The sequence below is a fragment of the Passer montanus genome, unplaced genomic scaffold (assembly GCF_014805655.1).
Source record: "Passer montanus isolate IOZ18808 unplaced genomic scaffold, ASM1480565v1 scaffold21, whole genome shotgun sequence".
NCBI classification, from domain to species: domain Eukaryota; kingdom Metazoa; phylum Chordata; class Aves; order Passeriformes; family Passeridae; genus Passer; species Passer montanus.
Genome location: NW_024366703.1, coordinates 14281494 through 14306179, shown reverse-complemented (window position 1 = coordinate 14306179; position 24686 = coordinate 14281494). Strand labels below are relative to the sequence as shown.

The window sequence follows — 24686 nt, the reverse complement described above, 5'->3', positions numbered from 1 at the left end:
TTGGAAGCCAAATCTGAAATTATTCCCTGTTAGAGTGCTGGATATGTCAATGTTTGCTAAAAATTGAACTGCAGGACTCCAAGGCTCCAGTGCAAACCTGACACCTTTTATAGGATTTGAAAAGGAATGCAGAATCCCCCAGAGCCTGCCCACACCACTGGGGAGCACGGTGGGCACATGCAAGGTGAGAAAGTTCTCTTCACTATTACAGGAAACCATTTTCCATGGCAGTCCTTCCGCTTTTCCAGCACGGCAGGAGGAAATTCTGGTGCCTGGGAGGTGTGGTGGTGCTGCAGGGAGGCAGCTGTGCCACACTGGGACCCTCAGGGACACTCAGGTGGGTGAGGTGACATCAGCAGCATCCCAGGAGGAGAGACTGATGCCTTGAGAATGCTGGCCTAGAACAGAGGGTGGACACAGCTAAAGAATAAAGCAGGGATTTATTCAAAGGATCTCCTCCATGGATGCACCTTGGGCAGCACCAGAGCCCAGCCAGGGCTGCCCCCAGGATGAACCCAAATGGCCCCAAAATGCACGAGCGCTGCCGGGGTCTCTCCCTGGGCTCAGCTCTGCTCCATGTGCACATTGCAGTTCAGTGTCCAATCCCACTGCAGCCCCTGCAGTCCCACCCTGCTTGTTTTTCTCTCTGCAGCCCACGGGGTTTGTGCTCCTGGGCTGGGATTGGGATCATTTGTCCTTGGTGCCCAGCTGGAGCAGGAATTGTTTTGTCTCCCTGCTCTGTGCAGAACTCCCCATCCCCTCATACGAAGCCCAGACCCACACACTAAAGCAGCACAGAATCTGAAAAATAGAAAAGCCAAACCTGAGGCATCAAGACCCTTGCCCTGCCCTGGTTCTCTTGTCAAATGACATCCTGTGAGGTGCCCCAGGTTCCCGTGCCACAGCTGGCTATGTCAGATTCTGACTGCAATCCCAGACCAGGAATGAGCACACAGAGGGGCTGCTGGGCTCACACTGTAAATCCGAGGCATGGGAGAACCAGAGCTCAGCCATGCAGCTTCTCAGCTCTGTCAAATCCACGTCCTCTGATTTCACAACCATGTCCCTTTCTTAGCGTAGTCAAGCACAAACTATTTAAGGCAAGGATTCCCTAAGCAGGTAATTGTGTGTTATACAACAAGAGTTATGTGTCTAATTGTTACTGAGGGGAGAAAAAAGGTATAACAATAATAATTGCTATGATTGGTGCCTTCTCCAGTAGTTTTTTTTTCTCCACCTATTTTCCTTGAAGTAATCAGGAACTTGTTGCTAGGTAGTTAATATTAAAGGTACCTTAAATATTTTAATGTGTCTATGCCTGCTGTTTCTAGGCAGCAATATTTGTTTATGATATTGTTATCCAAGCCTACCTTATATCCTTTATTCAGTGTAATCTAATACATCCATACAGCTAAACTTCAGTGCTGATACTTTTATTTGTCACAGAGTAGCATATTGAAGTAACTACACTTTAGACTTAAAAGATACCTCTGATGTACAAGATTTAATCTTTGTCAGGGTGCTAGTTAACAACCTTAGGAACCAAATGAAACAAATAAGGCCATTTTAAATTTGGTAGTGCTTCAGTGCACTTTCAGCACCAGCAGATGCTTCCATCTGCCATAGTGCAAATTTCCAAAGTTTTAAAGCAACTTGGATGATTTCACTCTTGGGTGGAGAGAAGTCCAATTTGGACTGATTTACAATTACCTTGATCCTTGTTTTCATGCTCCCAGGCATGTTGCATCTTATGAGCTGGCTTTATACTGGGTATGCAGTCATGCAGAACTTTGATAAACCTTTAAGATTATTGGCTCAAGGTCAAGATCACCTTTAATTGATGAGAGAGGTTAGAGTTGAACTCCCAGCACTTTTTTTGACAAAAATGTCTATATTTTATAAGATAAACCTTTACATGCTCTGTCTTGCTCTTTTTTTCTATGTGGTAATAGGTCAAGGGAAAAAAACATTTAAAGGTTGTGGAAAGGCAGCTGGGGAGAGCAGGAATGGAGATGAGGCAGGAGCTCATCATTAATTGTGACACGAGGGAAGGTCCTGGGGACCAAGTACTCACCAACACCTACTGAAATGCCCAGCTAGGGATGTGTGTTATCATTCCATCTGTCCTGTGGGAGTAAAAATTGCTGCATGTGTGGCTGCTGGGGAAAACTGCTTTAGATTTTCCTTGCTTTCTATCTCATCCTGATTTAAATACAATAGGAAAGCTCGCACTGGGTTAAACATTGTGGCTCTCACTAACAGATTTTACAATCTGAGCTCTGCACTTGGAGTGGCAAGACAGAGTGCTGACAACTCCTATTCTTTGCCACAGATCAGTATGGGCTGCAGAAAAAAAAAACACATTATCTGCCTGCCAACCCTGTGGGAAACGCGCAAGGGAATTATTCCAGACACTGCTAGTTTCTGCAAATGGAAGGAGCGGAGCTTTCCTGACAAGACAGAAATGGATGAGAACTCAAAGTTCACAAAATGATGAAGAGCAATAAATCAGGGCTTCAAGTAACCCACGTGGATGATTTTGCAAATCTCATCTGTTCACTGTCAGGGGCTGCAGAAATGCAGTAAAAAAAGGCTAAAATCATAATCCCATTGTTGCTAAATTCAGTGTATTTCTTTTACTGATTTAAAAATCAGGTAACCCCCCATTTTCAAAAATTATTTTATATTCGTGAAGTCAGATGAACAGCAGACAGATCATCTATCCACTGAATAGACATAAGTAGTAATATTTCAAAGTTTGTTACATTTTCTTGCCTGCTCACCTCATTCCTAACATAGGCACAATATTTCATTACAAATGAAATAATTAACTAGAAATAGTTAATTATTTTCATCTCTGTTCTATCTCCAGCCTTTTTCCCAAGACTTCCAACAATGTCATCCTTTAGTACAAACCCTGTCAGTGATTTCCGTGTTTGTTGTGGCACACGTCAGAGAACATTGCACAGTCCTTGAATAGATGTCAAATGTAAAGAACCAGGGATGAAGAAATCCAGATTACATTTTTAATTCTGAAACATGAAGTGTGTCCTTACAGATCAGTGCCCTTTGGAATTGTTTTCTGAAATATATGTGGCAAATGTACTTTTCTCCTTACAGTCTGAAATTTAATGTGAGATTCTCCACTTCTGCTTGCCCTGCAATTTGCTGGTGCAGGGACATATGGAAACTAGAGGCTGGCTGGACCTGTTCCTTCCTTCATGCAGATTTCCAGCTTCTGGAGTGGAAATATCAGCAGGAACAACTGACTAGACTCTTTATTCTTTTGAAGTTACTTATTTATAGATCCTAGAAAGGTGTTTGAGAATTGGTGTGTTCCCCTGCTTTGTAAGCAGCCTCTTGCCCATCTTAAAATAACTCTTGCTCTGGATTAGAGGGGCTGGCATTCAGTTACACTGGTCTCTAGTGTTACACACCATCCACGGTCCCCTCGTGGTTCACGGGCACAGGGACTGATCCCTGCACAATCCTATGGATGCGTTCTTGGGCAGAGCTCAGGAACCCAAATTACCCAGTCTTAAAGGCTGCTTCTTTGTGCAGCCAGGCCAATGGATCTCAGTGTCACCCATTTATCTTTAAGCAAAAGATTTATCTAAAAAAATAATAAACACGCTTGTTCATTTGGCTCTCCTGTTCACGGGCACAGGGACTGATCCCTGCACAATCCTATGGATGCGTTCTTGGGCAGAGCTCAGGAACCCAAATTACCCAGTCTTAAAGGCTGCTTCTTTGTGCAGCCAGGCCAATGGATCTCAGTGTCACCCATTTATCTTTAAGCAAAAGATTTATCTAAAAAAATAATAGTTTAAACACGCTTGTTCATTTGGCTCACCACTTCACATAAATAGGTGAAAGTGCCAATAAAACCACTGCTTGCTAAATGCTAAAATGATTGTATTCACATTTCATTAATGGCAGTACTGTATCTACCCAGAGAAGTTTGGCTTTGGAGTTTTAATATCTACAGTAAGGCTCCAGGAAATGGTATTTTGTATGGTTAACTTCTGGTTTCAATCTGTCTTCCCCAGTGAGTGCTGAGCACAGATCAGTTTTTCCTGAAGGCCTCTTTTACCCAAGTGGCCCAGAAGGGCTGGATTTGTTTCTGTCAGAAAAACTGTTTTACTGCTGGCTTTTGTAACAAACCCAAAATTTTATGATATTCAACTTTTACAGCACTAAGATTTGTTTCTAGGACATCTGCATTTTATTTCTTGGACACAACAGGACAGAAATTATTGCCTATTACTAGGCCTTTAGTCTAAGCCAATTTTCCCCCATATTTGTGTACGTTTTATTTGAGTTCATGATATAGTGCCTTCTATTTGATTACCTGAGTATTTAAAAAGATCAAGACATGCACATTTAAGGAGGGATCTGAAAATGTAACAAATTAAAACTTTCTCTTAAGTATACCTTGATGGAGATTTGTCCTCTTCAGCAGCTGTGTGCCAACCAGCAGAAGCTACTTTTTTATTATAATTATTTTTAAAAGAGATACACTCACTGAGAACACTGGATCAGGGCTTTCCTTGACTTACCTTGACCTGAGGTGCAGGGGCAGAATCTGCCTCCACAAATTGCTGTGCTGCTTTCCTGCCTCCTGGGTGGAGTGTCATTTGTACCCCTTTCCTTCCCCACCTTGCCTGCAAACACAGCTGAGCCAACATCAAGCTGAAAGCAAAACAGATCCCAGATAAAGGGTTTGTCCCTCCCTCTGGAGAGGAATTGGACACCAGCTCCTGTCTCACCCTGCTCCTGGGGGCAATGGAACTGCTGCCCCTTCCTCGGGGCATGGCATGGCTTGGCAGTCTGTAAATAAATAGTCAAAGTGCTATATTTACAGGAAACACAATGCCTTGCTGCTGTGAGGGTTTAAATATAGAGAACAGGCCACTACTGGCATTTAAAATAGCACTAGCTGGACAAGATAGTGCAATCAGAAAATAGCCTAAGCTTTTACTGTGGTTCCATGTACAGGTTTTTCATATCCCTCCTGCTACTTTCAAATGAGCTGAATCAGTGCCTTTCACTGACAGGGGATCGTTTGCTTTTGAATAAATTGCATTGCTTGACATTTGTTCAATTTTTTGAAATGGCTGCTGCAAATGCACAGTGCATTTGAAAACCTTGCATTGAACAGCACAGCTGCTGTTTGTTGTGCACAGCTGTATTTGAGAATTAATGTAACATAATTCTTATGGCTTTGAACTCCTAAGTGCTCTCAACATGAGTTTCAAAGCCAAGTTTCCAGCTGACAGCCAGGGTCAAAGCACAGAGCAGGTACCACCATCCTGCAGAAAGGCAAGAGAAGGAGGAATCCCCTTCCTCCCCTGCCAGCTCCACACATCGCTGGTACCGAGTCAAGGCAGCAAACAGGCTCTGCACAGAGTAGGTCAGGAGCTCACAGGGAATGGGTGGGAATCTTCAGCTGCTTCCTCCTTGGCCACTCCCTCCTCCCAGCCCATATGCAGGATTTGTAGCTATGCTGATGTGTCCAGACACATAAACTGGACTGGGCGCAGTTTAGTCTTGAGCAAGAGGAAACAAAGGGAGCCTATGACTCAGAGCACCAGTCTCCAGCTAGGCAGCTCCAGGGCAGCCAAATGTACTTTCCCTTATTAGGCCACATCACGAAACCTCACTTTGTTTTGAGTTGTACCTAACTCTGCAGTAGTAGGACCGACTTTAAGAATCAACTTCTAAAGCAGCACTTGGCAGAGTGCAGCTCTGCCTCCAGCTCTGCTTCTCAAAGAACCCCATCAGCTGTAATTCAGTTTGACTCCACCTACTCTGACCAACACTGCATAATGCAACATGAATCAGGCCCCATTAACAGCAGATGACATGTATTAGAAATCTAGCACCTGTTTAGCTCCCTGTAAATACTACATCTTTAAGATATAATCCTAATTTCCACTGTGCCACCTCAGTTAATGAGGTGGTTTTCATCTGGATTATTTTAGTGGTCTACTAAGAGAAACCACTAAAAGATAGGGCCTTATACCTCCCACAGACTTTGGTTAGAGAGCTCAGTTCTAAAAATCCACAGCTGATTTTCCTCAATTTAAGTATTTTTGTTACATGATGTCAGATTTGTGTCCTCAGCTGAAATGTAACCCTGCATGAGCAATGTGCCACTGAAGTGAGTTCATGCAGGAATTATGCAGGCAGCTGAACTTTCACACCTCTTCTTCTAGAATGCCTCAAATGCTGCTCCCAAAGCTGGAGCAGCCAGAAGGTTACAAGACATTGTGTATTCTCACACCGTGCTGTTGACTATGAAAATGAAACAAAAAGAAGCATCAACCTTCCACCTACAACTAAGCAGACAGTTCACAGCCCAAATGCTACACATATTGCAGTATAATTTACATGCTGTATTGTTATTTTAAAATAAAGAGTGACAGTTCTCAGTGACTATTCTCAACCTGCCTCTTGAAAAGAAGAGATTTTCAGATGGGCTTAAACCTTATTTCAAATGCACTCCCATGATTCTAAGTGTAGTTCAGTAAGTGATCAATTGCCTTGAGCAGATTTGTTTGGGCATTCATAAATTTGGGGTTCTATGCTGCAAATATGCTATCAGGTGAAAGAAAATTTGCATTTCTAAAATTAACAAGTCAAGTGTTAACTTCTGGATTTCAGTTAGGACCCCTTCCTCCCCTGCACTGACTCTGCTGCTTTCATTTCACATGGGTGTAGCAGAAAAATGGTTTATCTCTCTTGCTTAAGTGCAAATTGTTAACCTCCTTTTACAAAGCATTGCTTAAAACTGTTCACAAAGTGAGAGGAATCCTACTGATGCTATGAATACAAAATGTATTTCTAAATACAAAAAAAAGTGTACTTCTGCATACAAAATGTCATAACTGTTAATAAAACAATAGTGACTTTGCAGGAGAAGTTAAGATCTGGAAATTTCTGTAAGACAACCACAGATCTCAAGGTTATAAGACATTTCTATTAAATGGTGACTTCCAGGACGAGGGGGCAGAAATGCTCAGCCAAGTTCCTTTCTCAATCCATAGATATGACACAGCAACAACATCAGAAGGGAGGACATGAACAGAGAAAGGCATGTTTTTGCCTTGATGAGAAAACAGCTGTCAGACTTCAACTATAATGCTGCACTAACAAGTCTGTGTTCAGAATAGTGTATTTAAAACCAATTACTGCCTTTACAGTTCCAGATTATAAAATCACAAGACTAAATTAGGCTTCCATATTATTTTATTTCCCTCTTAAAATATAGCATTGAAGTCCTGCACACATATAAATATCCCTACAGTTTCTTGCACACTTTCTATCCATCATTAAAGTGCCCAACTGTGAACATTAAAAGTAAAAACATTACTGTTAAGAGTGGCTATACTTGTAGGAGGACTGGTATTCTGACAATGCAGGCCACTGATTTTACAAAAATCACCTGCAAAAGAATACACCTTAAACAACACGCATCAATATTAACCCTGAAGTCATTTTTCTTTTCCATTCAGCTTATCTAAAAGCAATTAATGTACAGGGTTTATTTTTGAAACATGTCTTTTACATAGTGTAAGAATAAAGGATAAATGCATCACTTTCTTTCTAGCTCCCTCCTTTCCCCACAAAGTGTTTACTGTGTCCCAAGCTGCTATGTTGATTAAAACCAGTTGAAAAGAGCTCCGGAAATGCATGCAACTTAAAATTCACTTAAACACACTTTAAGTTATAAAGTCTGAGAGGTTTTGATTTCAGCACGTGGCTATGGTTCAGTTGGGTTACTGGATGTGTTTGTCGTGGTGGCGAGATTGGTAAACACTTCTTCCTTGGTTTCAGGCTGATGTCTTTCCATTTTGGTTTCCTCTTGAGCATTTTTATTATTGGTATCTCCCTTGCTCTTGACTTCCACAGGTTCAATTTCCATGATTTCCTGTGGTGGCTTAGGCTCTGGCAAATTTGGCTGAAGTCCATCAACTTGAACAGGTTCTGGGACATCTTCTGCTTTCTGTTCAAGTTTTTCCAAAATGGTCTGGACCTTCCTTACACCATCTCTCCTGGCCTGGCGCACATCCGCACGACCCTCAGGGTCCACTGAGTCTAGGGCTAGCAACTCTTTGGTCAAATACTCTTCAATCATCAAGTACTTTTTGTCAGTTTTCTTGCCTTCAAAGGAGTTGACTGCCTGCTCAAGCATTTGTACTTTCTCCAGAATTGCTTCCACTTTCAAAACACCAGGATGCTTTTGAGGTTCTCCCGTTTCCATCGTCTTCGGCGGCGCCGCTTCTTCAGGAGGAGGCCTTTCCTGGGGAGGAGCAGCCTTAGCAGGGGAAGGAGCCTTTTTATCAGCTTTCTCTGCCATGGCTGGAGGCTTCTGGGGCTGTGGTTTAGGATCTGGCTCTTGGTGGGTGACCTGGATTGGGATATATGTGGAGGGTGCCTCCATTTCAGGCGGTGGGGCTGCCTTGTTGTCAGGCTTGACTTCAGGAGGAGGGGCTGGTCTTGGAGGCTCCTGAGCTGGGACTTGTTGCTGAGAAACCTGGTGAGCAAGGCAAGTTTTGTGTTGAGACACAATGCTCCTGATTTCCCTCTAAAGAACAAGTAATCTAACATCTAATTTTCTGTACTCCTAGCAGTGCAATTTCACATACACGAGATGTTTAATCTTCCCTGGCAGTTGCTGAATTTTACTGTTTTAAACTGAAAAATAGCACTGTGCTGAACAGTTATTATAGTCACTGATCAACTCACTCAAACATTAAATTTCAACCTACCAAATCCTGCTCATGCTCAATAAAATTAGCCCCACAGACAGGTTTAAAAGACAGGACCTCTGAGCAAAGCCTTCACCTAGCTTAAATCAGTGAGATTTCTTGCTGAGGAAACATTTCATCCCATTTCACTAATTAAGGGGTCATCTTTCTTGAAAAGACAACTACTTTGTTAAGTTTTAACCACACTTTGGGCTATTCTCATCCCATTCCTGTTTCCAGGACATTCCTTTTTTGGTTAGTGCTTAGTTTTAGTCTTTAACCTATTTACATGCAGAGGTTACTGTGTCAATCTTATTACACTGCAGCGATTAGAGACTATCCTTGGGATTACTCCACTTTTAAATCATCAAATCAGAAATCTCTTGAAATTGAGATTAGTTTTGAAGTCTTAGCAGAAAACTGAAATTTGGGAGATCTGCATTTTCCTCCCCCTGGCACCCCCTTTAGTTACTTGGGCACATAAACATTGATTTTGAAAGATACTAAATCCAGCTCTCATGGATTTAAATAGTAATATATCTGTATTTTATTGAAACCAAGTATGTAAATGGCCTACACTACAAATCTGTTACTGCTTTACCTGTTAAACATAAAATTTGATTAGGGAGTGAAAACTCTCACCCACAAAAACAAATTACCACTACCTAGAATATGCCATTAAATTTTGAGTCTTCCTCGTTTTGTCCTAGCCTGGGCTTTCAAAACAAATAACCTAATTCTGCTTCTGTCATTTTTAATGTGAAAAAATCTCCAGAGAGGAAATCAAGGCTTGTTTCTGCACATGTCCCCTTCCACACACTCACAGTTTTCTTAACTCCCAGTAGCCTTTTAATTGTAGTTTTAGTAAGAATTCTGGCATGGAAAAAATGTTCAATGAGCAGCAGGTTCTATGACCTGAACATGCTTCAAGTCACAAGAATAAAAAGCTCTGGATTTTGCTTATCCTCTTTCTTCATAGCAAAGATTACTTTGTGCATTTGATGCTATCCCCTAAATGGTTCTGAGACATCAGTGAAGTATATTTACATAGATGTCACAAATCCCACAGACCTGGTTTTTGTCTCATAAACATAATGCAACATCAGTGACCTCAGTGTAATTACACCAAATTATACTCTGACAAGAGAAGATTAAATCGTGTGTTAAATCATATTTCAGTGACCCACCACAGTCCTGACAGGTGGAAAGGCAACTTGCTGCTTATCTCAGGATCTCCCAGCCTGTTTAAATCCAGCAGTGGAGACTGCTTTAGGTGCTTTCATGTATGCGTTAGTACAAGCTCATTTTACAGCTCTAGCCACGCTCAGGTCCCTGGCAGGTGAATCACTTCCCCATTCTACATACCTGGGGTCTGTCTACTACTGTCTGCACTCGGATGGGAGCTGGGGGCTGCACCTGGGTGCTCACTCTGGCCGGGGAGCTCTCCCGACTGGAGGAGCCTCTCTGAGCCACCCGGAACGGAGACTGCGCTCGCGCCGCCTTGGGCTCCCGCTCCTCCGGCTGGATCTTGTGGAACACCGGCTGGTGGGCTTGGAACTCGCTCTGCTGGGCAGGGTAGTGGGTCTTCTGTGCCTGGTGGTAGGCTTGTGCTGGCTGGCGTGGCATGTTTTCATGGATCACGGGGATTGGGATGTAACCGCGAGGCAGCGCGTGGCTCCCCGCGTTGGGTCTGCCAGAGGTCTGAGGGGAAGCTGTTGGAGGGTCAGATGCTCCAGGAGGTTGAGGCTGCTATGAAAACAAAAATCCATTATTAAATGTTAACCATTGTGTGTTCACAATACTTTCCATTTCTAAAGAGAAAAGGGGGCAATCATCATAGAAACTGAACTCATGTTTCCGGCATGGAAGGATTCCATTTCCCTGATTTTCTGGCCAAGAGCCTCACTAGACAAACCACATAAGTTGTGAGAGCATCATTATAACAAGCAGGAACCTGAGCTACAGCATTCCCAGCCCTGAAATGAGCAGGGAGTGGATGCTCAGTCAGAATGTTTGCTGCTTTTGCACAGCTGTTCCTGTCTAAACCTGTTAAATTTGAGATAAACTAAAGCTAAGCAAACAAATTACGTGCTGGAGACAAACCCAAACCCCTAAGAGCACACAGCACTGAATTCTGATCCTGGCCACACAAACGGATTTTGTATGTTTTGTTGGGGTTTCTTAGAGAACGTCATTAATTTAGTGATGCAGATGTGGCCAATTCCCATTTGCCCCCTCTCCTGTGAAAGGCCAGACTGGAGCTGTGAGAGGAGAGAGCAGGCATTACAGGAGAGAAAGGGAACAAAACTCCTCTTCTGGTGCTGATCAACTGCTCAGCAGGAGCAGGAACCTTGGACAAATAAAAAATGGTTTGCATTACAGCACCCATCAGTGGCACTACTGATGTGCAGGGTAGGGTCCCCAGCACAGCTCTGGTCACTTGGCACCCACACTGCACTGCCTGAGCGTGTAACAGCAAGTTCTGAGGCTCTCCCTCCCTGGCTATCTCCATTAAATGGTACAGAAGACACATTCCAAAAGCCACTGCAAAGCTGTACACTGCTGGGGGAAGGAAAAGCTGAGCTTGTTGTCTCAGACAGGCAGTGGTTAGTCAAGACAGCTGAGAAACCTGCCAACAGGATTTTAATTACATTCTTCAAATGGGTTTCAGAGAAGATGCCACCACTGTTGAATTACAGACCTGATATGTTTTCAACTTGGTGAAGGCTGAATTTCCTGCTCATCTTACTTTGAATAAAAATGAGGCTTTTATTTCCATATATTACAAAAATACCAATTTGCTAATTCTCTACAAAGAGCAGGCCAAAAATCCCACCTTCTGAAACATAAAACAAGCAGGGTGACATTTTTTTCAAAGTCCATAGTCTGAAATTTTTTTCACATGCCACTGAAGGACAAAAATACTTTACAACTCACTTTTAAATCTGTATATATGTAAATCCATTTCATACAATTTGCAATTAGGAAGAAAATATCTTCTGAAGTGGCCTGGGTTGTTAGCTGACTGGACACTTGTCTCTCCCACTTTGTTCACCCAGTTTGAGTCACGGTGTAGAACACAAGAGGTTTGTCTGCATTCTCCACTTGTAGGAGAACCTGTACAAACCCTAAAAAAAACCCTCCCCTGCCACAGGGCCTGCTCAGCTCTGCATTTCTCTCCGCAGAATCATTCCAGAACAGAAGCGGGTGACGCCAGGAAAAAAAACCCATCCATATTCATGCTGCCATGACTGTGCACTTTCAGTACCCTGCGAGCGCTGGGGAAAAACACAATCCTGTGGCGAGCTGGGCTTTCTAAGCTCCCTGTGTGTGACATTCAGGCCATAAATGCTGCAAAGCCCACTGCAAGCAGAGCCGACGCTCACCTCGGGTCCGTGCGTGGCCGGCGCCGCCGCAGCTGCCGGTGTCTGTCCACATTGTTTATCAGCTTCTGCCGGGCCCCTCGCCGGCGACTCGGGGCCACCATAGCTCCCCCTGAGGGGTGCCTGAGCCTGCCCCGGGGCCGGCACGGCCTCTGTCTTGTACCTCTGCAGGCCTGGCTGCGGGGAGGAGAAGCAGGGGTGCTGCTGCCGGCCGTCGATGCCCTCGTGGATGACGGGGATGGGGATGTAGCCCGCGCGCAGCTTGGGGTAGCCCACGTGTCCTTCTCGGGCCGCCGGCTGCTTGGGGCTGTCTCGAGACGGGCCATTTGCTGAGGCCTGGCCTTCCTGCAGGGGAAAAGAGCACAGAGAGCTTGTTGGTAGCTCAGTAAATAGGGTAAGAGAAAGCTGCCCTAAAGGTCTGCCCTAAAAGCAGCGTCAGGTGTGCGTGAGGAGCTCAGGGCCTCTCAGGCCTGCGCAGGGCAGCCAGCGGCAGGTGACAACACTGCAGGCAAGGGGAGGAAGATAAAAAACCTGCTTATGTGTGGGGCTTCTCATAAGCATTCACTTGTTCTTTGAAATACCTGCCTAATTTCACCTGGATTTCTTATTTATCATCACTAGCACTTAGCCACAAGCCCACCCTCTACAGAGAGAGCTCACCCAATTCAAAAAAGTACCAATGGGACCAAAGACATCTCCTCAGCACCTGTCAGAACACATCTGTGCTACCTCTGAAAAGACACTTGCAATGAAGACTAATCCCAACAGAAGCACAGATTTTGATGGTACCGTTCTTCCTACTGGCCATTTGAAGAGATACTGACACTGCACACTGAAAATGTGTTCACTCCCAGCTAAGGAGGATCTGGTTCAGTAACTATTGAGGGAGAGGGAAAGGGAAAACAGGATAGCTTAAAGATGAAAACACTGAAAAGCAAGATTTAAAAATCCCCGTGTTGGCTGAGTACACTCACTGGACAATGTCAAAGCTCTGGCAAGGGTGGAAGTGGTTTGTGCTAAGAGCCCTCACAAGTCCTCTAGTAAGTTCTTCCTGCATCGGTCATTCTATTTTGAGACCCTGCGAGGGCCAAGTTCCAGATGTATCTCTAAGTCAGATCATGTAACAAGCACCTCTGTCATTCAGAGGGTAATGTCATTATTCAGTAAGAGGAGAATTTAATAAGGGGACATATGGTGCAAGTGTTGGAAACCCTATTTTTAAAGGGGTGTTTAAGCTGCAAAGATATTTCACGTTGCTCCTGTACACACTGACATACTAATTCATCAGGAATTCACTATTTTACCAACCAGATTATCAGTGTTCTTACTATATGATAGTATCATCTTAAAAAGTGATAGCTGAGAATTCTTAGCAGTAAAACTGCAGAGAATTGAGGCTGTTTTTTGTGTAAACTAATGAAGACAAACATTGAAAGGAACAAGTTCAAAGTCTGAGCCCCACTGTTCCATTTCCTTTTACTCATTAAAAAAAAAAAAAAAAATCCTCCACAAAGGAAGAATTCTAGAAGAGGCACAGAGGAGAGCCAGGCCTAGAAAGTTCGCAGAGAGAAGCAATGTGAAGTTGGCTTTCCCAGCTGCAGAACGAGGATGATCTCATGCCAACGTCTGCAGCACCGGGATCCACAGATGAGTCATTTTAAATTCACCCTACCAGGAAGCCACTTTCCTCTGCGCCACACAGGCTCTCGGGGGCTTTCAGAACCCCACACACACCAATACACACCTGCTCCTTCACCTTCCACCAGCACAACCCTGGCCCTGCAGCTTGACTGGGATCCGCAGGGAAACTGCAAACTACAAATTGCATTGGGCGGAAAATTAAAAAAATAATAAATCCGAGGTGTGCTCAGCTGACAACAATGCGAGGCCGTGCTGCAGCCAAGCGTGTGTCAGAGCTGGGCTGGGAGGGCAGCCGATGGATCCCAGCGGGAAGCAGCACCTTGGTGCGCGCTGACTCCGGGCATTCTGCGCGCGCCAGCTGCCCCAGCGTCCCCGCCGCGGTAACCCGAGCGGCCACCCCACCTACAGCCACGGCTCCTGCCACTATAAAAAGGAGATTCCCTCACTTCCAGCCGCTCTGCGGGAAGGGTTTAGGAGCTGGGTGGGCCTGCAGCACCTACAGGTGCTCTGGCATGAGAAGGTGCTCAGCCAAAGCTGCTCTGCCCCACCTGGGGGTACAGAACTGCCCAAAGGGAATAGATGTCTTGGGGTCTGCACCATTTGGGGATAAGACCTCCAGTTTTCTGATAAATCATTCCACATGGGCAGTGTCCCACTCCCCACACCCTCCATGAACCCCCCCCAAAGAGCCCAGCCATGCATGGGCTTCCCCTCCCCTGTCTTCATGTTCAGACCCGTGGGGCTGCCCTTGTTTTGAACCTTTTCAGCCATCTGAGAAATCTGCCACTGCAACTTAAGCCCTGCTAGGAAATACAAAAGAGGCAGCCCAAAACCAAAGGCAAAAAATCAGGTTGGACTGCTTTTTCAAAGCATCCAGCTTAGAAATTAAGTCAAGCTTCTGTCAATACTGAAGGTGTTTTTGTTTTGTTGTTCCCTATTTTTTAATAGGCTATACTCCCATGATTTCTCATGTATTCTTACAGCTTCAGATCTTGTGCTGCACCTTAGGAAAGTTAATATTTCAAACTGGTCCTTTGTTGCAGGCTTTTTTCCCCTGTAGTCAGGCTTAACCACAGAGGCCTCACCTGTGCAGTCATACTGGAACAGCCCTCAGTGACAGAGCAAATGCAGCGTCCTTGTTTTTCCCACCATCAGTGGCCCCAAGGCACAGATCAGGTTTAGGAAAGGTGCTCTCATCACAACTGCACTTCCTGATCTACACTGTCCCCTTCAACACTTAATTACCACTTAACTCTGCAAACAGTTGCCTACATTAGCCAGTTTGTATCACCACATCTTGAACATTCTTTCTTCCCTGTTTCTTTTCTTCCCATGTGCTACAATCACAAATAGGAACAATCCAGGTAATTCTGAAAGTCCCATCTCTGGGGAATGACCCCACCGAGGAGGCCCTGGGTTCTGGTCTGTGTTTAGTGAGAATCTAACACAGCAGCAAGTGCAGATCCCATTGTCCCTGTCTCCAAACTTCTGGCCAAAGCAGCTCTGCCCGGTGCAGGAGAGCCTGAGTTTCCAGCCTGGGCAAACAGGTTCTGGAAGACTTCAGGAAAAGCTCAGGTGTGCCTGGGGACAGTGTGCCAATGGGGAGGAATGGAATCAAGCTATGGAAAACTCATCTTCACACTACATTAAAGAAAGTCACAGATTCCCTCCTAATGCTTTAATTCCACAGAACAGCCAGCACAACGTAAAGTAGCCATTTTGGGTTTTATTTGCCTTCCATCACATACAGTTCTTTTTTCATTAACAAACCTGTTACCTGGAGAAAGTCCAGAGCTCACATTAAATTCAAATCTGCACAAAGAGAATGACCAACAAATGAATGACAAATCTTAGTCCATCATCCTTCCTGGTTTAAGTATTAAAAAAACCAGGAACCCAACTCAGGTTTCTGCATTAAAACCAACTGAAGCAAATTTCTCCTGCCCTCATCTAAGGAAACTAAGAAGTTCCTTAAAATTGAGAGTAGTTACAAAGCAGCAGAGTATCAAGTAATTTTCAGTAAGTACCAGGACTGACTATCAGCAGTCTCAGTTGTGACCACACACTCAATTTACCTTGAAGAGAGAGAATCCCTCAAAAGGAGGGAGCACAAAAATGCAAAAACTGCCTTGAGCAGCTCAGAAGTGTTCACGACAGTTTTAGTTGACATTTCAGGTAGCCTGAAATACCCGCAGGAACTCAAACCTGATCCAGCACTTGAGGAGGTGCTGAGGTAAGCCATCACATCCAGGCAAATGAGAGGTTTGGCCCAGGAGGGACAGTGGAGCTGTGCCTGAAGATCTGCTCAGGAGCAGGGACAGTGCTCACAGCTCTCGGGACAAGCGTTTCTGTTGTGAGGCCATCACCAGGATAAATAAAGGTGCAGCCAGCACGAGTTGTGCAACTGGAAAAAACACTTCATACCCCCACATCCTACTGCTGGCTTCCCATGGGAAGGGCACTGTCAGAACTGACACTAAAATCCTCCAACTTGCTGCCATTTGTAAGTGACTTTAAGCCATGAGCCACTGGAATGAAAAAAGTGACAGCAAGAGCAAAAGCACCGCCTTGCACCAGGGTTCCCAGTACAGCTGTGCTGTCTGGAGTGGATAATGGATAACAACTCCTAGTGTGCCCTGAGTCTGCCCAAGTGCTATTCCAAACCCAAACACAGAAACCTGCAAATTCAGTCACTGCTGATGCCAGCAAATTGCCACTGGAGTTTTCCAAGACAGCTCTGCTGTTCAAATTATATTTGTCAAAATAGTCTGTATTCATGTTAAATTACTTGAATAGTTGTGTTAAATTCAGAATCTCCCTTTTGAGACTCCTTACATAATACATTTGTCATTCCTTCAACACTGAAATGATCTACAGAATAAAGTCTAAAAACCTCCTTTGCTGCCATTGCACTCTTGCATTTTTCTTAATCTGTATTTTGCAGTACAGTCAATTCAGTCTCTAAAGCACATGTTATTCACACATGTAGCACCCCTGCAGCTCTTGCAGAGCAGCAGTGCAAGTATTTAAATTGTACCTGTTCATAAATATTATCTAGCAAGGGGAAAACAAAATTTACCGACACTGCCAAGAGATCAAACAACTTCTCTGTATGCAAACAGACAGACCATGACTCCAGTGTGTTCAGAACTTGTAAGCTGCTGCTATGGAGTACCACACAAACAATTACGGTTGCTCAAATGACTGAGAAAATACCAGTACTTGACAAAATCTTACTTGAGAACACACCTTTCATAATTTGAAGCCCAAATCCTCTCTATTCAGGAAGAAGGGAATAGCATGATTCTGTTCTTTCACAATCAAATACAGCAATATAACCAAAGCGAGTGATATCACAACCAAGTTCTGTTCACACACTTGCTCAAACCTGAAACTGCCATGAATAACTAAAAAAGCCAGTGGTATTCATTATTCAAAATAAGAATGAAGTAACTATTTATTTATTAAAGAAAACACAATTTTTGTCATAGAAAGGCAAAAATTTAACCAGTGGAGTTAGATTCCATATCCACGAATGAAGTAACTATTTATTTATTAAAGAAAACAATTTTTGTCATAGGCAAAATTTTAACCAGTGGAGTTAGATTCCACATCCATTTTACTTCTGGCCAGACCTTCTTTCCTTCTCTGTTGCATGAACTACAAAAGTACTACACTACCTTTGCTACCAATAGAAATCAACATATCCCAAGTATTTCTGAGAAGCTCCTCATGTCTGCTGTGTGTTTGAACATATAAATAGCACAGCATCAGCATGAGCTGGGTTTTACTAACACTTCCCAGAGAAGTACACGGGTTCCAAGGTACCCAGTGATTTACTCTCAGTGCTGACTCCAAACTTCTGCCAGCCCTGCCTCAGCTGCTGCAGACATTTGCATTCTCACCCTTTTACTCACAATTTGTGCTTAAATATATAGGCTGAGCACATAGGCATTTGAGCAAGATATCATTAGCTAATGACTGAAGGAAACCATGAATAAGCTCAGCTGCATGAGCTGTCTCAGTAGGACTTGGTGTCAGTCGCATCATGTAACCCAATTACAGGCCAGGCTGCTTTTGATGTTCTACTTGCTGAATGCTGAGTTTTATTTCCCAACATACACATGTGTAGGCAAACAGGCCTTTTGTTCTCTCTTGTAATTATCGAGTTGTATTATACAAGCATTACATGAACATTTGCCCTAACTGATGCCATTAGAAATAAATAAACACCATTAAAAACTGAAGGAGAAAACTAATCCTAAGCTTTTCAGAACAGAGAGCCTCACTGGAGCAAGTATGTCGGCTATCTTGCAGATCAGTCTTGTTCCAGGAACAAAACCTGTCCTGCTTTAATCACTAGGAGAATTCTTTCTCCAGCTAAAATGCCTTGGTGCAGACATGACAACACCTGCCCTGTGTGCCCATGAGTGGAAGCTGGCACTGAAATCACCCCATGGGCCAAACTGAACATGTCTGAGAAGGAAACAATAACTGCTCTGAGGAGCAGAGTGCTCTCCAAGAGCAACCCCACCAGCTTCAGTGGATGGGTTAGAGAAAAGCCCTTCGGAGTGCTAACCAATATCCTTGCCAAGGGGGATGAGAATGACACTTTATTCAGTGATTTCTGTTCACTGCCTCATTACCTAAGAGGCAGGTGGTCAAACTGTTGCTTTCCTATTAGTTATGACCCAGGAATCTGAAATACATCAGAAAGCACAAGCCTCAAAAATTAGCAAAACAATGCCTCGTTAAAAAAAAAAGAGAATAAGCAGATAATGGTTGAAGAGTAGGCTGTGAATTTCAGTTTACAATGAGGCTTCAAATTTTCATCTAAAATTTCATTTTGTACACAGCAGTTTTCTGACTTCACTTCCTTAAAGAGCAATTTTTCAACACTATAAAAGCACTTGCTACATTGCACCCCTTTTATTACTTATAAGGCTTTGCCATCAGCCATTAAAAACACACTTTTGTGCTACCTGGCCTACTGAGTAATGTCAGACAAGTCTCTTCCCCATCCCATGCCTGACTTTCCTGTCTGTGAAACCAAAAAAGAAAAATAAAAATAATCAAACCAACAGCTTCTGCACCATATTTAAGATACAGCATTTTTCTTTTTGCCTGTAATTAAGTAATGTGATCTGTGTGAACAAGCTGTTTCTTCTAATTTACATTTACTTTGGCATGAAGGGAGACCACAGCTCACCTACAGAGTGACACTGCCTGCACTCCCCAAAGTGTAATGGATTGTTACCTGCCTTATCATGGTTCAAGTGGGAACAATTCTATTTTTGCCACGTAGTCATGGAAAAGTTCTGCCTGTGCATACAAGTGTTAAAAATACAGTTCCTAGGTAAGAATGGTGCCACCTGGCACAAGTATTATTCCTTTGTCCTTTAGATAAGGGGCACACGGTGCCAGGAGTTGCACAGAACCCTGCAACACCTTCTCTGCTTTTCCTCTTGCATTATCTCCAGTATCATTTCCTCGTGTTCCTGTCTCTCATTTCCGATTAGCCCCACCCCTTGTTTTCAGGTTAATTGATATGTCCATAAGTTAACTCCCTGCTCACCATGTCAGGGGGGGCTTTAAATAACTACACCAAGCAGCTGCAGGAATCTGGGCAAAGCCAGGACACAACCCTCCAAAAATCCCCTACTGATAATTTTACCACTCCTACCTATTAAGCCTTTTCTGTGCAGTACCTTTTTAATCCAGGAACTAACTTATTAGCCTGGCAGAATACACATCAGCATTAGGAATGTAAAAACACTGCAGGTGGAAGAGACCTTAAATGTTACTAAGCTGAGCTCACATTCCCTTCCCCTGAGGAGAGCCACTGTGAGAGGTATCAGAGAGGCTGTTCTGACCTCTCAATGCAATTTCTAATTTGGTCTACCAAGGATTTTTCAGCCAACTTGACCACAAGAAGTCAGGGCTCAAAAATAAGCCCACTGCTAAAGGGATGTGAATTGAGTGACTTCAGACTTATTTGGGGAAGCAGAGAGAAAAGAGATGCAACAGCCACAAAGGGAGAGGATGGAAACTTAGGTGTAGTCAGTTGTTCCCCAGTGAAGCATCAGCAGCAGGGTGAGATGGCTTCTTCTTCCTTTGTTTAGGCCTGTGCAGTCATTGCTGCAGCCAACACTTACCACAGATCACTTTTATGGCTGCTCCCTGACTCGTGCCTGGCTGCTGCTGCAGCTTTTATCTCAAACCCAAGGCACCACTGAGCTATTGATCGCTCCAATATCCGTTAGTGAAGCTCAGCACAGTCAATTCCTTTGGTTTATTTTTAGCTGGATTGCTTCCCAGGGGGTTTACTGCATGTGGAAACAACACATAGGAGGGGTATCGATAAATACCTATAGAAACCTTCTTTGTTTTCTTCTTTAAGTGCAATCTATTTTTATCCACACTTTGGGGAACACCAAGTTAACAATTTAATGTCATAAGACAATCCCGCAGGAAGTATGCAGAGCTGTGACACCCTAAGTTAGCACAGAAAATATCTACAACAAATAAGCATAGGAAATGAGTAATACTATCAAAAAAAAAGGAAGAGTGGCATCACTAGTAAACTTTTTTTACTAGATGTACATAGATCTTCACAGTATTAATTGTACCTTAACTCCTAACTCCTTAAGTAACACTAATAAATACCTAATACAATACTATTAAAAGCATAATACAATTTTCTTTCAGATCCTTGAAAGAAAATCATCAGTCTACCAAGAAGCTTCATTAATAAATATTTTTCTGTCATTTGCTAAGTCATTTCTTATTTCTCACTGAAACAACATGAGATTTTCCCTTGTTTCTCATTAAGGGCTCCCCAATCCATCCTTATGCTGCAGTGATTTCTTACATGTAACAGAAACAAACATGCAGAAGAAGAACACCCATCCTTCATGTCAGTAAAAAAGGCCAGACTGAATGAGGAAAAACAGAGCCCGAATTTCACAAATGCACCTAAAATAAAAGAGTTAAATGCAAAAAACAAGGTCTGGTTTTGTTGCTTTAAAATGCTTTTGTCATGGGTTAAAATTTCAGAAGAGCCACTTCAACTTTTACCCGATTACGTATCTGGCACAGATCACTGCAGTCAGCGTGGCTACGCTGATGTTAAGGCTAGGGAAAGTGAGAAGACCAGATCAAGCTCTTGGGAACAACAGGACTTTGTTATGGCACTGCCTCAGCTATATTCTTACCTAGCTAGAAAAGCTCAGCCAGCCCTAGATCAGTGCTCCACTTAGAGTGTAATACTCAATTTCATTGCTTAACCTCTTCAGAAAGGGAACAAACATTCACAGACAGAATATTGGTGGATACAGTGCAAGACCACCTCAAAGGTGGCAAAAAAATTGCTAATTTCACTGTCAGATTTCAGTGAAAACAATGCAGTGATGGAGTCAGCACAAGTTTGATCTTTGTACAATCATCCTTGAAAAGGTGCAAGAAGTCTGACATATGCAGTCAGCTTTTGTGATTCTCAGATCTGTTCTAAAAGCCCCAAGTTTTCATTTGAGCTAGGCTGAGAATGAAGGAAATCAGAAAGCTCTCCCCATCACATCTGGTTTTTTGCTTTCATCTGTGGTTATGTCCTTCCTACCTGTTTAGGTATTAACAGAAGTCTGGTGTCTTCAAAAACTCTTGCTGGATTTGAAATTCAATGTCTGTGGGTAATTTGCCTTCCTTGGCATCGTCCAGCTAAGAGAATACTTAGGAAAAGACATATTTTCCTTGGGCCTGACTCTAAGATTCTTTTGCTAACTAGTACCTGTCCTTGTGAAAGACACTGGTACTCAACAAACTGATGATTTCAGCAGCTGTCCACGGATTCCAGAAATCACATTTAACTCGAGGCTCTGATAAACGGCTGTGTGAGAGCACTTACACACAACTTCTACCACCATAACGTTGTTTTAGCTAGGAACTCCCAAAAAACAACAGCTCATCTCTAGAGGCATTTCCCTGTCTCCCAGTGAACAAACCCAAAGCACACGTTCCTGCTTACAGCCAGGAGTAACAGATTTTCCTGTCTGGAAAAGAGTGTGTCCCACAAAAGCTGCTGAAAAGCAGATACAGCTTTTTGTACCTGTGTGACTGCCCTTGCAATTGGCAGAAGAGGCACGGAGGCACCTCTCATCACCACAGATTTCACACGAGACAGGGGTGAAGATTTGTTTTGTTTCAGGCACCCACTCAAGCAGAGGGCTGATCCATCAGACAGCTTCCAACTCTCTTCACACAATTACTGAAAGCAGCTTGAATCTGACTGTTCTGTTAAATGGGTTAGTCTCAAGTGGCATTCCTGGAACAAAACCCTTTTAGTAACAGTAAACAGCACACTTTTCTTCTCAAGTTCATTTTATGGTTATAAAAACCACGTTATTTTTATATTTACTACCACAACAGCAAGTGTTAGCAGGTGCCTCCAAAAAGGAGACAAAATAATTCTTCCTATGGCAGTAGGATATTCTCAATATTCGTATTTTCAAATTACATTTTTACGACCTCTGAGTACTAGTACTAGAATTTATTTATAGACCAAACGAACTAGCACTTCGAGAGCTGCAAAGGGGGTTAATTTGCGACAGAGAAGTACGTCCCTTCCCTTCCAAGGCCAGCTGCTCTCACACCGAGCTTTCAGTCACGGTCTGCGCTCTCAAACCGGGCAATTACTATTTTAAGAAACGGCAGGTTCATAAAATAATTAACACTTCTTGAGCGCGCCGCTCCTCACGTAGTGCGGGAGAGAAACTTTCCAAGAGAGATCCGCCGCATCCCGCATCCAGCGGCCCCTTCCCCGCTGCTGCGCGGACCCCGACCCTGCCGTGCCCCGGGTCACCAGGGCTCCCGACCCTGCTGTGCCCCGGGTCACCAGGGCTCCCGACCCTGCTGTGCCCCGGGTCACCAGGGCTCCGTCCCCCAGCTCACCAGGGCTCCCGACCCTGCCGTGCCCCGGGTCACCAGGGCTCCCGACCCTGCTGTGCCCCGGGTCACCAGGGCTCCCGCCCCCAGCTTACCAGGGCTCCCGACCCTGCCGTGCCCCGGGGCCGGCCCGCAGCAGCCGCCGCTCCTCGGCGCGGCCCCTCGGGCTCCGGTCCAGCCCCGTGGAGCTCCGCGCTCCGCACCGAGACCCCGGGGAATCGCCTTCCCACCGGGCAAATCCCACTTGGCTCAAGTTTCCAGCACTTTCTGCCCACAGCCGGCGCGCTGCTGGGTCAGAGGGCTGCGCTCCCGCAAGGCAGGGGCTGTATTCCCCAGGAGCCGGCGAGCCCGACCCGAAAGGGTCGCTCCGCAGGGCCCCGGCCGCTCTCCCCTCCGCGCCGCTCCTTCCATGGACATATTTGGACTGAGATGCGGCTTTTCCCCGAGCGTGCTCCGCAACTGAACCGGAGCGGCAGCTGCCGGCAGAGTTTGGGACCAGCGAAAAGAAAACGGGGAAAGAAAAAATAAGTTGGACTCCGAGCCGGATCTCTCAGTTTTTAAAGGCATCCAGCGCTCGGGCAGTTCACAGCTGAAAAATAAATCAGGTTCGCCTCTCCCCTGGCAGGCCGGGCGGACTTCACCAACTTTAAATAAACATTACAGGGCCGAGGTATCAAATGATTGAATGCACAAAAAAGGGACTGCAGTGCGTCAGAGACAAAAGGCAGCTCCTGCCCTCACTGCAGCGCCACGCGCGGGGGGAGCGCGGCCCCGACCCCCCTGGCCCCGCCGAGACCCCGGCCCGGGCACCCCGCCCTACCTGCGGCGCCGCCCGCAGGCGCGGGTCGCTCCAGGTCGTGGTGCGGCTGTTGTGATCCACGAAGAAGGGCCAGCCGGTCTGCGGGTCGATCTTGATCTCCCAGCCGGGGGGCAGCGGCTCGGCGCTGCCCTCCATCTGCGGCGGCGGCGGGCTCTGCGCGGCGGCGCTCATGGCGGGGCAGAGCCCGCGGGCCGCGCCGGCCGCTTTATCCGCCGCGGGCCGGGGGGCGGGAGCGCGGGGCTGGAACTGTCTGGAAACGGCGGCGGCGGGGGAGGGCCGAGGGGCGGGACGCGGAGGAGGAGGGCGGGGGACGGCGGAGGAGTCGCGGGCTGGAAACTTCTGGCTGTGTCCAGCGCGGCTCGGCGAGACCCCCGGGGTACCGGGGAGGGCTGGCGGGGAACGCCCGGGAGCCGCGGGCTGTGTGTGCAGCGAGGGCAGGGCTGCCACGGGCAGCGCGGGGCGAGGGCTCCAGCCGGGGCTGCGCTCCTGCTGCGGCCGGTCCCTGCCCGCCCTGGGCAGCCCGCAGCCCTCCGGCGCTCTCGCACGGCAGCTCCGACCTAGTGCCCCGTGCCCCGAGCGAAAGATCAAAGCTCCTCCCCAAAACGCCCTGCCCCGTGACTGATAATTCGAGGCTATGGCAGATAAACAACAAAAATAATGCTTCTCAAGCCAGGGTGTGGACAGGCGTTGTTCGTCGGATTCAACCGGCTTGAACTTTCTCAGCGCTTCGCAAACGCGTGCCTCAATTCTCAGTTTCACTCAGAAATCCACCCGGAGGCAGAGAGTGTGTCTGTGAGGTTTAAACCAGTGGCTTTCTCATGGGTGCTCTATCAGCCCGTCATGCCCTCGGTGGGTTTGGTTGGAGGTAGCTGTGCTCCACAGCTGCACCACTTGCAGTCATCTGACAGTCACAGGAGCAGCCACAGATGCCTGCCGATAGTTACTCCGAGGAGAGGAGGGAATGCACGGCGTCCCTCAAACGCAGAAGTTACCTTCTGCAAAGCTGTTTGCTTAGAGGAATTCCAAGTACGAATCCCTCGGAGGCAGAGGCTTATTACTGAAGTATCTCGTATTTCAAAAAGACCCCTGCCTCTTCACACCCCTGAGCACAGCCAGGATCTCCTCCTGCTCGAGGCAGGATCAAAAATCTCC

At 45.5% G+C, this 24686-nt stretch overlaps 1 protein-coding gene across 2 annotated transcripts; it reads right to left on the bottom strand.

Moving 5' to 3' along the window:
• Positions 1-7233: 7233 nt before the first annotated feature.
• On the bottom strand, positions 7234-24287 carry BAG3 (BAG cochaperone 3). Of its 2 annotated transcripts, none has more exons than XM_039708917.1 (4): positions 23535-24287; positions 12140-12481; positions 10119-10502; positions 7234-8539 (listed from the first exon to the last, which is right to left on the bottom strand). In XM_039708917.1, the coding sequence occupies exons 1-4, from the start codon at positions 23703-23705 to the stop codon at positions 7766-7768; spliced, it is 1671 nt and encodes a 556-aa protein (XP_039564851.1). In that variant the 5' UTR covers positions 23706-24287; the 3' UTR covers positions 7234-7765. The 2 variants fall into 2 exon arrangements, with proteins under 2 accessions (XP_039564851.1, XP_039564849.1); XM_039708915.1 differs by having other exon boundaries at positions 10119-10499; positions 23535-23764.
• Positions 24288-24686: the final 399 nt, after the last annotated feature.